General features: G+C 39.6%; 1 protein-coding gene across 8 annotated transcripts in view; it reads right to left on the reverse strand.

The window, feature by feature from the left end:
- LOC146374245 (chloride channel protein 2-like) overlaps positions 1-15,371 on the reverse strand; it is a 216,858-nt gene that overhangs the window by 8,896 nt on the left and 192,591 nt on the right. For all 8 annotated transcript variants that reach the window (XM_084950684.1, XM_084950681.1, XM_084950685.1 and 5 more), the window contains 2 exons: positions 6,211-6,249; positions 3,975-4,079 (listed from right to left, as the gene is read on the reverse strand). In XM_084950684.1, coding sequence (XP_084806810.1) covers positions 3,975-4,079; positions 6,211-6,249 — 144 coding nt within the window. The remainder of the gene's footprint in view (positions 1-3,974; positions 4,080-6,210; positions 6,250-15,371) is intronic.

A 15,371-nucleotide genomic window follows, 5' to 3' on the forward strand; every position in this document is an offset into this window, starting at 1 on the left:
TGGTTGGACATTTTCTCTCTGTATCATTTATTGTTAGCACCTTGTTAGCACCTAGAGGTAACCATTGTTGTGTTATAGCACTATATAAATAAAACTGAATTTATGATAGGATAAAAAATGTATTTAATAGTAAAATATAAAAGGTTTTCATTATTCTCTATTAGTATCATTATTCTTACATTTCTACTTTGCTTTTCAACTTTAATATTCCATGGAATGTTGGTTTTATATGTTTCCATGATGCTATTTCGCTCTTTTTACACACTCTGCCCTGTTAGTACTGTATTTGCTCAAGCAATGACTTGCTTTCCCCAAGGGGATCATTAAAATTTCATTGCATCTTATCTGCAGTACTAGAGTTACAGTGGAGGAGTGTGGCTGTGTGCAGCTAAAAGTGTGAGGTCAAAAAAACTTCAGTGAGTAGATGAGGAAGTGTGCAGGATTAATGCCAGCTGAACTTTTTGTACTAGGCCCTTTTAGCATTTAATGGAACTTTCTCCTAAGCCAGAAGGGCACTTGGGATGTTTGAAATGGATCCCAGTGTACCAGGTAAACAGAAGCTGTGCCAAGGAGAAGATTGTTTAATGTTTTCAGGCTGCGCCCGACGTAATGTAATATGTGAAAGCGCTTCCTCAAGATCAGCTCAATCCTACGTCAACCCATTCACTTCTATTTAAATTGTCGCTCACTGATTAAAAGTGCTGCAAATAGCATTTTGCAATCAACTGATCAACAGGCAAAGTAATTTGATTAGAAGCATCCAGCACGCCAAAAGAGTCACATCTGGTGTTCATCCTCTTTAATCTGAAGTGTAACCTGCTGCACAGCTGAACAGGAATCATGACAAATGTGGTCCCAACATGGCGAAGCTGCAAGAGTACTCAGGTAATACGGTCAATATTTGACCCACCAATGCCAACCAGTGTTCATCTAATCCACTTATTGTCCCTTTTCAGAAAGTCATTTTAAAATATTTTTTGTAGTTTGTGGCCAAAATAAAACATGATTTTTTTTAATTATTGGAAATCTATTCAACAGCATTTTGTCCCAAAAACAACTTCTAATCGTTAAAAATGTCCGCAAGATGTGTGATGATAGTAAGGACAGCAAATTCTTCAGTCTGGGACATTTTTTTTTTTAAAGTAAATTCGAGAGACAATAAATGATACGTTACTAACTTCAACACAGAAAGTTATCTGGCTATGCTGACTTATAGAATGAACTTTGGACATTAGTGCTGTCAAAACAGCAAACAGATCAAGCCTCCAGTAAGTAGAGTTGGTGCTTTTTTCAGCAATTTCTTAATCAAACTATGAACAGAGAGCAGGCTTCATAAGTTCCCTTCTTTCAAAAAAATGTTGAAATTCTGAATATTCTCATGCTTTGAGACCTGTAAACTGATACCTCAAATGAACTGACAGCGGACCAAATCCCAGGCAGTTGGAGACTTGAGGTCTATATTGTCATGTAAATATTCCAAGGAACAGTCCATTACAAAATGGCCTGCAGACAAACAACAGCAACAGTAAACAGCTTGGGATAAATGGAAGCCGGAGAGTAAATAACTTCACATACACACATACACACACTTTCACGTCTGTGTACAGCATCAGCAGTGGCAGTGTTTAATATGCTGAAGGAGATTGTGCGTGGTATTGGCTTTTGGCAGTGAGCAGTGGAGGGAGGAGAGAGATAGATTGGTGCAGGATCCCTCTCTTAAATGTTTAAAGACTACTCACACAGAACCCAAAGTGTGTGTGTGTGTGTGTGTGTGTGTGTGTGTGTGTGTGTGTGTGTGTGTGTGTGTGTGTGTGTGTGTGTGTGTGTGTGTGTGTATGAGAAAGAGTGGGAGAGACAGAACGAGAGAGGCAACATTATGTATAGAGGACTTTAGGCACGGCCACAGCTGGTTTGTGTGTGGATGCTTTGTAAGAAGAGAGAATTTCCACACTGAAATGTGGGTTTGCTGGGTGTGCTGATGCTAGAGTAGGTTTTTTGTGGGTGTGTTTGTTCCTGTCTAGCTATATTTGTGAGGACCGAAATCTGCATTCTACTATACTCGTGAGAACCAACAGGCACTTGTGAGGACGCACACACAAATTTGAAGGCCTTTTTGAGGCTCAAATGTGGTTTTAGTGTCAGGGTTACAATTAAGTTATGGTTAGGCTTAGGGTAAGGGTTAGGCATTCATTTTTAATGGTTAGGGTAAGGGTCTAGGGAAACCATTATGTCAATGAAGGTCCTCACTAAGATAGCTGAACGGGCTTTTGTGTGTGTGTGTGTGTGTGTGTGTTGCAGTATGTAAACGAAATCAATTCAAGTTCTTTACGCTGAGTCACTCGGTGGGGAAGAACTTTGGCGTGAGGAGGTAGAACCAAAATTGTAATAAAGTGCTTTCGTGTGTATCAGGAGAATGAAACTAGCCTCTCTGATGACATGGTCAAAAAAATAAATAAATTGTGGCCACAAAATACTACTTTGTGGGCACAAAATGGGTATAACGTGCCCACGAAATACTTATTTGTGGCCACGAAATACTATTTCGAGGGCATGAAATAGGTATAACGTGTGCACGAAATGCTAATTTGTGGGCACGAAACACTTGACCGATAACCGTGATCCTTCCCAGGCCCTTGCAGTTGGTTCACAATAAAATCTATCCCGGCGTCCAGGTCATACTTGCGTCTATAAAGCAACTGGGCTCTCAATATCCTGTTTAAATGTCTCTCCGTAATAATGGTTCCTTGCATTGCCAGGCTTTTCTAAATGCATTTGTAGCTCATTCCCAACCGTAAAATAAAACTCAATCATACTGTCTCTGTACATGGTGTATAGGTTTAGCCTACTCTTATGCCTATGGTTCTACGCAACTGTCCAGGAATTGTATCAATATGATGTGCGCACGTCATCTATTTCGTTGCCACAAACGCGTAATTCGTTGCCACGTTATACCCAATTCGTGCCCACAAATTAGCATTTCGTGCGCACGTTATACCTATTTCGTGCCCTCGAAATAGTATTTCGTGGCCACAAATAAGTATTTCGTGCGCACGTTATACTATTTTGAGGGCACGAAGTAGTATTTTGTGGCCACAATTTATTTATTTTTTGGACCACGTCATCAGAGGGGCTCCGTACATAACAGACATCAGGTCAGGTTTATGGTTTTCTGAAGTTATGGTCATTTTATAAAAAATGTTTTGTAAATTGTCTATATTACATTTACTTTTACAAAAGCACTGAAATAAAGTCTGTGTTTCATAAAAATATTATGATGATAATGTGTCAGGTGTGAAAATGTAGCTGTCATTTTTAATCGGTTGTTTTGAATTTGATGCAATTTTTCACATATTATATATCATGATCATGAAACTTCCTCAACTGAAAATTATTTTTGCATTACAGATTCTGAATTTTTTTAATATGCAATAGAGGCATTATCTATATGCCATATGTGACAACTTGTGAAGCTAATTTTCCAGATCATAACTGAACACTGGATTGTATAAAGGCAGCTTGTTTCAGTTTGTTCAGTCAAAAATGGACTGTCCTGCGGTCTGACCAACAAAAATGTGAATTGTAATCTAATTCAGTGTTTCATATGCAAGACACAAACACAATACAACATACAGGCAAAGCTAATTTCTTAATTTCTTTTGGGAACTATGGATGTGCCGTGCTTTAGGGACAAAAGCTTCCTGTTAGCACACAGTTAAAAAGAAGCATCCATTTCTTTGTCTGAGGGTCATGTCTATAAAGAAGGCTGCATTAATGCTAGACAAAAGATCCGCCTGTGAAGTTTTACAATTCTCGTCTTATGTTAATCAGTCTTGAATGCTTTATTTTTGGAAGGCTTAAATACAAACTAACTTCCATTTACACACAACTTAAAAAAAACGGGAAAAACAGTTTCCTAGTAGCAGGGATATTAGTTCCACACAGAGGCTGAACACAGTTATATCTACAAATCAGACCTTATGCAGTGACGTGCGCTCCACCAGCTGGAACGGGGCGGGGTCGATCTTGCAGTTGTTGAAGTTGACCTGCTCATCAAGCTGCCTCTCTTCCCACTCTGCGATCTGCAAGTCACATAGAGGATCAGTGAAAGTTTGCAGCAATATATGATTTTCATCAGCCTGTACACTACTGATCAGTTAATGAACTTTAGTGAACTTTATTATGTCAAGTTCAACTTACAGTGCAACACTTTTCTTTTGACTATCTATATGTGAGTGACAGGCTAAAGTGTACAGTGTAATGTCTTTATATGCATTGTCAGTCACTAATCAGAAGGCAAAGTGTAAAATAATCCTTCCTGACAAATCACATCCCTCTAACAGACAATCGATGGACCAGGCACCACAATGAATGACTTTATAAATCATAACGAGACCTACAACACCAGATGAAGGGAAAGGTGAGAGGCGAAAAAGGAAGGGAGACGTACAGAAGAAGCAGTGACATGGCAGATGTAGGAGAGGTGAACGATAAGTTGGGGAGGGGCTGGAGAGGCAAAGTGTGAGGAATGTGTGGCTGACAGAGAGGAAATGAGAGGTGCTGTTGATGGATGAATTATGAATGATGTCATATCCAAAAATATAAGACTCCAGGGTAATAGGCCCATCTGGGGATATTGAGAAAAGCTAGAAAGCCAAGACTGTCAGGCTGTGATGTCACCAAAGTGGAGGCTGAAGTTGCAGTCAGAAAAACATAGATTTCTAAGACCAACAAAACCAAATGCACTTGACAGCTCAACAGATTCAGTGCTGTCTGTGTAGTCAAAGCCGAAGTTATACCACAGCATCTTCATTAAAAACATACTGTAGTTTACTGAGTCTAAAATCTCACATGCCCTCGCATCACTAAAGGTTATTCCTCCCCTGAAAATAGTTTAAAAAAACCCAAAAGATTATGCTCAACAGTACAATGTCCAAGTGTGGCAGAAAACTGAACCGCTTTCAAACTGAAAACAACATAGCATGGTGAGATTAACTAGCTAATCTCAAGGTGGGTTGAAATTGTTTGATGGCTTACGTTACATTCTTCAACTTGTCTGATTGGCTAGCTTGTAAGAGCCACGCTCCTAAAAGTTAACCTGCCCATAGTTGTTGTGCAAGTGCAAGCTGCTTTGAAACCCACCTTCAGCCCAGCTTCTCTTTTGCATGTCATTTCTGAATTGATAAATGTTAAATCTGTTCATTTAAACATTGATAAATGTTAAATCTTGCTCTGGTGTGTTATTGGTCTTGCTGCTCTTCAGCTTTTTATGTATCCACATGGAAGGGTGGTGAGGTCGCAGAACATATGCAGGCCTCCAAATATAACTTACTGCAAATAAAAGTAACAGAGACTGCACTAGTTCTGACTTTGATACATTTTGGTGACTCATTCGACAGTACTTAAGAGCTAAATGAACTGGGTGCTTTGGTATTGGAATGGGATTTGGACGGAGTTGGAAAAAAATGCCTTTCCTTTACTTCACTTAGAATGAACTCTATCATCATTATTAAAGACTATTTAATGCTAATTTTGATAATACTTACTTTTTTTTTTTTTTACAGATGACTTTTAGGTTTATTCTGAAAGAGCTTTTAAACCATCCTGTGACCACCAGCATCTTTAAAGAGGACCTAATATATTCATTTCTAACCTTATTATTTTATTCTCTGATGCTATTGCTCTGCATGAATCACTTTCAAAGCTTCTCTCCCTTTAAGCCAACTTTCTCCTGATTGGCTACACTTTGCATCTAAGAATATATCTGAGGAGATAATAGGAATAGCCCCTCTCAATGACATCATAAAGACCCAAGAGTTTGAAACAGCATTTAGAGCAGTATGAAGGCTGAGCTTTGGGCCCACAGGGACTACTTGTACATATACTGACCTCTTTTATAAAAACTTTGGCCATGGTAAATGTGAATACCCATTATTAGAATGGTATATATCAGGCAGGAAATGAGGAAAAGAATAACAGGCTACCTTTAAAATTCAGGGAGCCTATGCAGGCAAGATGAGATAACCTGATGATATCACTATGACATAACCAGGGACTATTTTCCCATCTTGACAAACCTCCTCCTGTGTTTTCACTGGCTGTGTAGTACCCCTAATGAAGTGAAAAAATTTGTAGTGCCTCCATTTTTTAATTCGCCAAAACAACACGCTGATCTCTTACGCTCTCATTGCTCGGACTGGTTGTGCATCTTACCTCTCTAATGGTCATGTCATCTTCCACATCTCCATCATCCTGTAGATGAGAAGCAACAGAACAACAGTCAGTACAGGTAATAAAGCTAACCAGTGTACTTTGTACAGTCTGTATGCCACAAATACACAGGCAAACAAAAGTAAACGAATGGGAGACAAACAATGGACCTCGGTGGGTTATTACCTCCATAAACATTCACTTGTACTTTTTAAGTGCGCCCCCTTCACTACATCTGTGCACAGAAGGCTAAATGACACATAATCACCCATGCATCACATCATAAGTGTTGTACTGCGCTGCTGTCTCGAGACAGATGGACAGAAATGGGATGAATGACTAAAGGAGCGACTACAGTATATTTAATGAGTGCGGGGGATGTGATGTATGAGATGTCAGAGCAGATGATCATTATAATGATGGATTGGCGGCATGCTCAGAACTCACAGCTCTTAACTGACAGGCGGACGCAGCAGGCACGGTTTGACGAGCGGAAGTCAAACTAGCAACCCTGTGCTTTGCAGAGATAAACCAAAAACACTACAGAGGTCTGGCTGAGAGGAAACTTACAGCTGAGTGGAAGGGTGCACTACCACGGGGTGTGTAAGCATGTGTGTGTTTAGTTGTGTGCTTGAGTGCAGGTATTTACATTCACAGGAGTGGACGCAGCGCAACATGTGTGTGTGAGAGAGAAAGAGAGACATAAAGAAAGGCAGGGGGAATGTGACCCGAGGGCTGATGGAAGCCCTGAGCTCATTTATCCTCATCACCATAGTGGCCGACCTGTCGGTAACCCTAGCAACTGTTGCCGTGGGGTAGAAAGAGGTGCCCTACTGTAGCATTATGCAAGCAGAGGCCAGACGTGCCTGGAGTTTATGAGACAAAACAAACACGTAGACGCAACTACAGCACTTCAGCTCCTCTGTCTCACTGATCATTCTGCTTGTCACACAACACAAGGGCGCTCTGAATGTCACCAAGACACACCGTTGTTCCAGGGGTGAAATGTAAAACACAGGAAGTTGGGGAGGTTTCTGCATTTGCAGAGGGGGGTGGGTCTCTGCATAGGAAATAGGGGCTTTTAGATAGATTAGCTGCTCTACTAAGACAAAATCTCTGCAATTTTGCAGGTGTGTGTGTGTGTGTGTGTGTGTGTGTGTGTGTGCGTGTGTGTGTGAATGAAGTGGGAGGGTAAAGTTTTCGAGTCTCTGTGACACTGACAGTCAATTCAGAGAAACTGCGTGGGCATATTCAAATGAGAATTGAATGAGCATGTGAGTGCACAGAGACATATTGAGAGGCACTGAGCTCCAGAGTGCTGACAATGGGCTGATGAAACCATTATCGCCTGTTGTGCTGCAGGTTTGATCAAACAAAAAGTCAAAGGGTCTGTTGCCCTTTCACTTGCTCCTCCTACAGCAGTCATCTTTACTTTGAGTCAGTGGAACCATCCACAGGGCAGTGAAGAAATTTAAGTACATTTACTAAATTATTATCCAAAAGTTACAAAACAATACTTTGCCCCCAATGTCACAAATATTTATGAGTCACAACAGCAATAACATGCTGATACTGACACTGCTAAAATCATGTTTCTGTCTTTCATGGCTTTAGAGTAAAACTATTCACCTCTGAGCATTTAACCTTAAAGAACTGATTCACTTTCTGTGTGTCTGGAACACCACGACCATGTGCTGCCTGGCTGTTGAGTTTTCTTGGACTTAACCACCAGCTCATCAGAGCAGAATCATGCAGAACACAAAGGACCAAATAACTACACATAACAAATATTGGGGACATCTATTTATGTTTTGTAGGTCTGAAAGGAAAAATATCAGCTGATAATGACAGAAATATTGGTATTGTTCATAAAAATCCTGTACCACTTGGATTCCATTTAACATTATATCAGAAAACCTGTAACCAAGCAGAAGCTTTGTACAGGTGATGTCTACTCACTCATTTAAAATTTCATATTGAGGCTCAAGGTAGTGCTGGTGCGTTGCGTATACTTTTTGTAAGTTTTCACTGCATAAGGTTTGATATTAAAGTAAATTACAGCCCTTACTGTTGAAAACAATCATCCAGTGCTTGCATTAGCAATGTCGATCAATTCCCTAGTTTTATCTAGATATTTTATTGTTTGACTTCAAGAAAAACAAAACAGCCAAAAATACAAAACTCGAGGTGCTAAAAATGGTGACTACGGCCATCTTTTTTATACAGTCTGAGGCTCAGATCTCATGAGATGTGGTCAAGTCACTGCAATGTTCATTTTTGTTGTTTATACTTTTGTGGGCTCCAAATCAAATTTCAGCTTGTTGCTTTCAGGTAAGATTAAAATGTTACCTGAAAGCACTGTAGTGGGTCTCTGGTCTTTGGACTGGGGTTTTAAATAGGGCCCTGCTGCTCTCTGTCCTCTGAATGGCTGTTACAACTGCAGTGGTTATAAAAGGTGCCATAAAGTTTAATGGGCTGTGTTTATACTCAGTATAGTGTTGTATGCGCTTTCTCCAACTACACAGCACTGAATGGCACGATAGGGAAACATTGCAAATATAGTTGCTTATCACTCATGTCCACACTGTTGATTTCCTTGCTGCCGATGCCCACTTAGTTTATTGCTTTCAAATTCCATTACTGCCTTATCCATGTATTCGATTAGATTTGAAAGACTTTAACATAGTTTCAAAGTAACATCATTGATGGTTTCATTCAACTACAGTGGAACAATAACAAAACTGTGGAGTGACACATTGTTACGACTGCTGGTTAAAGTTGTGAAAAAGGGGACGAGTAAATCTTTTTAATATTGTGACTAAAACCAGCACAAAGTTCTCCACACTGAACCTCTGATATCAAACATCAAATCAGTTCACCCTCAAAACAAATTACAGCCAGCATGTCACACTCATTTTCTCTAGATAAGTTCACCCTCTCTGCAGTGTTGTCTGAAATTATTCAGGAAATGAAAACTTCATCCTGTCCCCGGAATATTCTTCCTATCAGATACCTGAAGGACAATTTTAATGGAGTCAGTGTCTTTGTAATACAAAGAACTTGCTGCCATTGAACCCATTCTGAAAGGACTAACACTTGACCCTGATGACTTTAATAATTTCTGCCCCGTTTCAAATTTTTACAAAAGAATGTGTCCCGCACTGTAATCTGTGTCTGTTTTAGACAGACGACCATTTCAGGCAGACAGAGATCATTACAAAAGTGAGAATGTTCATACCACCCAGAACAAAAATTTCAAGACAGATTTGTTCAGCACTATCAGCCAAACTCATCACTGGTCTTAGTCCTTTAGACTTAACCTTGTGTTTAATGAAGTTAATCATTCTGTCTTCTTGGACTCTCTTTGGGACCAGGCCCGAGTTCAGCTTCTAATACAAGGTTTTCTCTGATGTCTGTATACATATAATTCCTGTTACACACTGGTTGCCACTCTATTAGTAGCCAATAATCCTCTTCTTTCATGTCATTTCAGTCAGATCAGATTGGACCAGCGATTCATAAATCAAAAGATTTGTTTTCAAGTCCTTACTAGCTTCCTGTAACAACTAGTTGGTACGAGACTGTTTAAAACTAGTGTCTTTATGTGAACTAAATCTACATTGCTTTTACATTTTTTTAATTGTTTTAGTAATAAGTGTAGTTGTTTATGGCTCAAACATGTGGAGCTGCCTGCTGTGAGTTAAGGAGTAGGTGAAAGTAGTTTTAATTTCAGGATTTGCTAATTTTTGTATGCTTTTCTATAGTTATTGTTACGGACTTGCTGTCTACTTGCTCTTGTATTTACTGTTTAATTAATATTCTATTTCAGTCCAGTTCATTTTTCTTTTGGAAGTTATTGTTTTCTATGAATAAATGCAAAGCTAGGACTACTGTACATTTAAAAGCTATTAACAAATTACAGAATTAAATTAAAAAACTGGGATGACTTTCACTTGTTTAGAAATACATAAATAGGGAGATATATTGCAAGAAGTAGCATTTATACATTATAAAATACATGAGAACTATCCAATTAGAGCAGGGCGATATGACCAAAAATATTTATCATGATATACATTTGAAAATTTGCGATAATGATATAACTGACGATATGATTGTCACTAGACAAAATACTTTACAACTCCACAACTTTATTAGTGCAAAAAAAAACAAAACATCAATGTATTTTCACTAAAACAAGCAGCTGTTTTTTAAGTGCATTAAAGTTATATAAAAATTTAACAGTGTAAATGCAAATTCCTTGCTGACAGTTTAACCAAAAGGCATTTCCAGTGGAAACTGGCCGACATATCCTCAGCATAACCATGTGTAATATCCACAAAACTTAAAAAGAGGTTATACACACACAATACAGTAATATTATGTTGAAGCACAGTACGTATCACTCCGCGAGGCTCCTGCCTACATTAGCTGTAATGCTCCGACAATCCAATATGCAGTGCGGGTTTGTAGCTTAGCAAAGTCGTACTAAAGCATTTGACAGATTTTTGAGCGTAGTGTACCACATAAAATCGTTTCGAGGTCAGTAAACACAACCAGAATTCATACATAAGGCACACCGGATTATAAGGGGCACTGTCGACTTTCAGAAAAATCAAAGGATTGATTTTAAGTGTGCTGTATTTTCCAAAAAACACGGTAATAACGATGGCCCGCTAGCATGCTCAACCAAAAATAGTGCTTCGTTGTGTATCTGACGGACGAAAGCTAAACCAGTTCCACACCACTGAAGTTGCAGCATTTTTACAAACCAATTCTGGTTCATCCGTTTCATTCAACAATCCGCTTTCGCCCTTCTCATTCTCCGTCGCCATACTTTTTCCGCCATGTGCGTATGAAAACAAAGGCACTACATGTGCGTTTTACCCATATTCTATCGCGATATTTCATTTTCTTATTGTTGCCCAACACTATACCGGTATTACCATGAACGGTATGCTATGGCCCAGCCCTATATACAATGATGCTATCCTAGTGTCAAGAAAAAAGAGAACATATAGCCAGTGTTACTGGTATTTCTGGAAGGGTATGTCTGTGTTTTTGTTAATAATGGATTGCATTTATATAGCACTTTTCGGGACCCCTCAAAGCGCTTTACAATTCCACTATTCATTCACTCTCACATTCATACACTGGTGAAGGCAAGCTACAGTTGTAGCCACAGCTGCCCTGGGGCAGACTGACAGAAGTGAGGCTGCCATATTGCGCCATCGGCCCCTCTGGCCATCACCAGTAGGCGGTAGGTGAAGTGTCTTGCCCAAGGACACAACGACCGAGCCTGTCCGAGCCGGGGCTCAAACCGGCAACAATTTAGAGTTCTGAACAACAAGAAGAAAATAACTGCATCATCTTTTACAATGAAACATCCCCAAGTTTTGTGCAGCTGGATGCCAGTAACACTGTGATGCATGTAATTGGTCTGGGCACTGGGAGGCTCAAGATGTCACAGCATCTTAGATCATTATCTCCCAGCATCACTGATAATTGTGAAATTTTCGAGTTATTTGTCATAATAATGTTGGACAACTAGTGAAATCCTGATTTTTCCCCCCCGCCCGCGAGCTTGATAAAACTGCTGACATCAACTGATTCCTCCAATCAGTCGCAGGTTTCTTTGCATCCATTTATATATCGCAAGTGCAGACAGTTTGCTGTTTGGTTTTGTCTTCTGTCACCATCATCATTTTCTCTAATTGTTTTCAAAGGTAGCAGCTGGTGTTATGTGCACGTATTAGAACAGAAAAGTAGGTTCTGACTAGTTTCCTCATTTTTGGCTGTCCCCGGCTGCCTCGTTTCCACTCATTCTCCCAGACTGAAGCAGTGGAGTGTGAACAGTCAAATAGCTAGTCAGAATTCAGTTTAGGATAGAGGACTCATTACACACATGCACACACAGAACAGTGTTAGGGCAACAGGGAGTGAAGACACAAGCATTTTGAAACGACTTGTCTTTCCTGTCCTGATTGATGTACATTTATACGCACTGCCATGTAGGTAAATGTCAAGAAAGAAAGCAGCACACATGTTGGTTGAGAAGCTTGGGTAAGAAAGCAGAGAGAAGTAAAGACAGAAAAGTGACGTGTCAAAAAATTATCCCACTGGCATCATAAATAAAGCATGGTAGCATTACGAAGGCACAAGAGTTGGGGTGGGAATGATGAGAAAAACAGCGAGAGGAGACAGAGAGACTAGGCGGCATCATTTCTCTGAAACAGACTACTGATGTCATTTACCCTGCATCAATATTTCACCGCCTAGATAGAAGGCGGAGGGGAGCGGGTGGTGAGGGGAGGTGCGGACAGATAACAGAGATACGACAATGGGAGGAGGGCTTTTGGAGAAGTCACAGAGCTGGACAAAGAGTGTGAAATGGAGGTGCGAAGATAAAACTGTAGCCAGAAACGACAAGTGGAAGAAGTGTGAGAGAGAGGAGCTGTTGCAAGGGGAGAAGTAATAAGCTGATCTCTCTTCTGCCATGGGGGTGTAACTCAAAAGTAATAGGAGAGGGAACAACAATTGGCTAAATTTGTTTGTCCACATTCCTGCTCGGCCCCGCAGAGCCTCGGCAGACTGAGAGCAGCGCTGCGATCAGCAAAGCCCTCTGCCATGTGCATGTATATACTGTTGAATGTTAATAACTCCTGATGACAGGGAAAACAAGCCTCCGGGCCTAGTTAAATGCTCACACTTGTGTGTGTGCAATAGGGGTTCATAACTAATTGGTTTACTGCAAGACAATAATGACCAACATGCTTCTAGGCTCACTTAACACATCCAAAACTTCACTGCACTAATAATGCACCATCTGTCTCTCCACTGACCATGCAGTTTGCTCCTCATGGGTGCACTCAACAAATCATTGGACTTTATTAAGTTACATCAGGCAGTGGCGGATGAGGACCATTGGAAGCTTGACTGGTATTCACGAGAAATTAAACACTTAAAAGTATAGGCAGGACATACATTTTTTACATAATATGGGACCACTAAAAACATTCCTGCACTAATTCTTCCCCGAGGGTATAATAATACCCAACTTAGTTTTATATATTGTGCAATAGATCTGGCTTGCCAGATGGTCAAACAGTTTCACATAAGCCACAGATTTTTATGTATTTTCAGAAACTGAAGTGTTATTGCTGAAACCAAGGGGCCTTGTGTGGCTTCAGATGTGGGTCGGGTTTTTCTTTACAAAGACCACAAATGATATGTTGCGTGTGCTTCACTGCAAAACCAATAAATGACCACTGAATAACAGAGGTGGGCAGATTCATCCAAATATCGCTACAATCAAAACCAACGCTTGTATTGGTATTGGATTGATACTGACATGATGAGTTCCATCCTCTAAATTCAGTATGCAGCCTACTGAACTGTGTTAAATTTATATATTTTTGGGGGGAATGAAAAACATACCTCAAACATAGAGTATGAAAAACTTCTGAACCTTTTTGTGTTGACTGTCACGTCTATTTGATTTTTTAGCCTATAAAACGCTTTAACAGCTCAAGTTGACCCATAGTGCTTTAGAGACAGGCACATTTACATTCCATTTCTCCAAAAAACCTAGTTTATTGTATTAACTAATTATTGTGGCAAGTAAAAGTCACTGTGGTTTGTGTTCACAATCTGCTAATTGATAAACATCGATCTCATAAATCATGAAACACCCTTCAACCATGTTATGAATGAACAAGTAAATAAACAAGTAAATAACTATGTTAGGGAGTGTTAGGGGAATCTGTTTACGTTTCTTGTGTCAAACAATGTGACAAGTATGGCTAGTGGTTTTGGTTTGCCACAGTATTTTTTAGCATATTCTCGCATTAATTGGATTATATTTTCACACAAATGAATCAATGTCTGTTTCTATGGTATGTAGCTGTTCAGTTACGTGCCACTTGATTAGATATCAAAGAAATTATAATCTAACTATCTGCTGTTGTATGTCCTTGGTGTTTGTTGAAAGATGCCTAAAAATCTTTGGAATTTTTTTTTTAAATAAAAATCATGCTGTGACAAATCAATAAAGAGATTTAAATTTCCTTACAATTCGAATAAGTATGTAGCAGTGATGACTATTGGAAGTTTTTCCTGTTTTGTGGTCCTTAATGCAGCATCCCATTTGAACGATCGATAGGATTTTTGGAAACAGTCAGAGAGCAGGCATGATGCGCTGCTGCGTAACTGATGCCTCAAAGACAAACGGCGCATACAATGAGCAACACTTCTTCTGTAAATGTGCGAAACAGGCCACATTTCACTTTGATTAATCTGTTCCATTACTACACTTGAAGAAATTATTTTGGTAATTCACCTCAAACTAAAGCTCCTCCTGTGCGTTACAGTCTCTGTGGTCTTTTGCCACCATGCAGCTCCACACAAATATTGTCATGGTGTCATGGTGAGAAATACACGCCTTGGGGTTCAAATTTTTTGCCATCAAATGAAAAAAAGAAAAAGAAAAAACACTCCCAGCATGCCTCCTCTGTTACTAATTTCACACTTTTTGTTAAGTTCCTCAAGGCAAGTCTGACTTCTGCTGTGTTACTGCACAGCATGGATGTGTTAAGGAACCAAAATGTTGCATTTCGGGACAGCATTTGTGGCACTTCATAGCCAAGAGAAATCATTTCATAACAGAGCTGTATTTAAAAAAGTTTTTTGAAAGTTTTTTAGAAAGTTAAAAACCAAAAATATTTAACACTGGATATTGTGCTAAAAAGCCCTTCGAGAGCCAGTGGATGAACTTGATGGGGAAAGTGAATAATTTAAAAGCACAATGCTGCCAGTGGGTTTCCTTACTTATCAACAAAACTGTTCACAGTGTAATTCATCAGCTGTACACCACGGCTATGCACATGGCCCCTTAAGCGATAGATGAAAAATGATGTGACACTGTTCTGTGCTTTTCAGTGATTGAAAATGTGTACACACTTCAATAATTGTCACTGACATATGAAACTAATGTGGCCCTTTTAGTGCCTCAAGTCTAAATCATTAACAGTGCTAATAGAGTCACACGGACACAATAATAATGACTGAGAATCAGAAGCACAGGACGCTCTTACTCCTAAAACATCACATACGGATGTTTGGTCAGGACTTTTACTTTTGAGTTTCCTCTAGGGTCATTTGTCTAC

Source organism: Perissodus microlepis, chromosome 14 (genome assembly GCF_051167445.1).
Source record: "Perissodus microlepis isolate ML-2025 ecotype Zambia chromosome 14, ASM5116744v1, whole genome shotgun sequence".
Lineage (NCBI taxonomy): Eukaryota > Metazoa > Chordata > Actinopteri > Cichliformes > Cichlidae > Perissodus > Perissodus microlepis.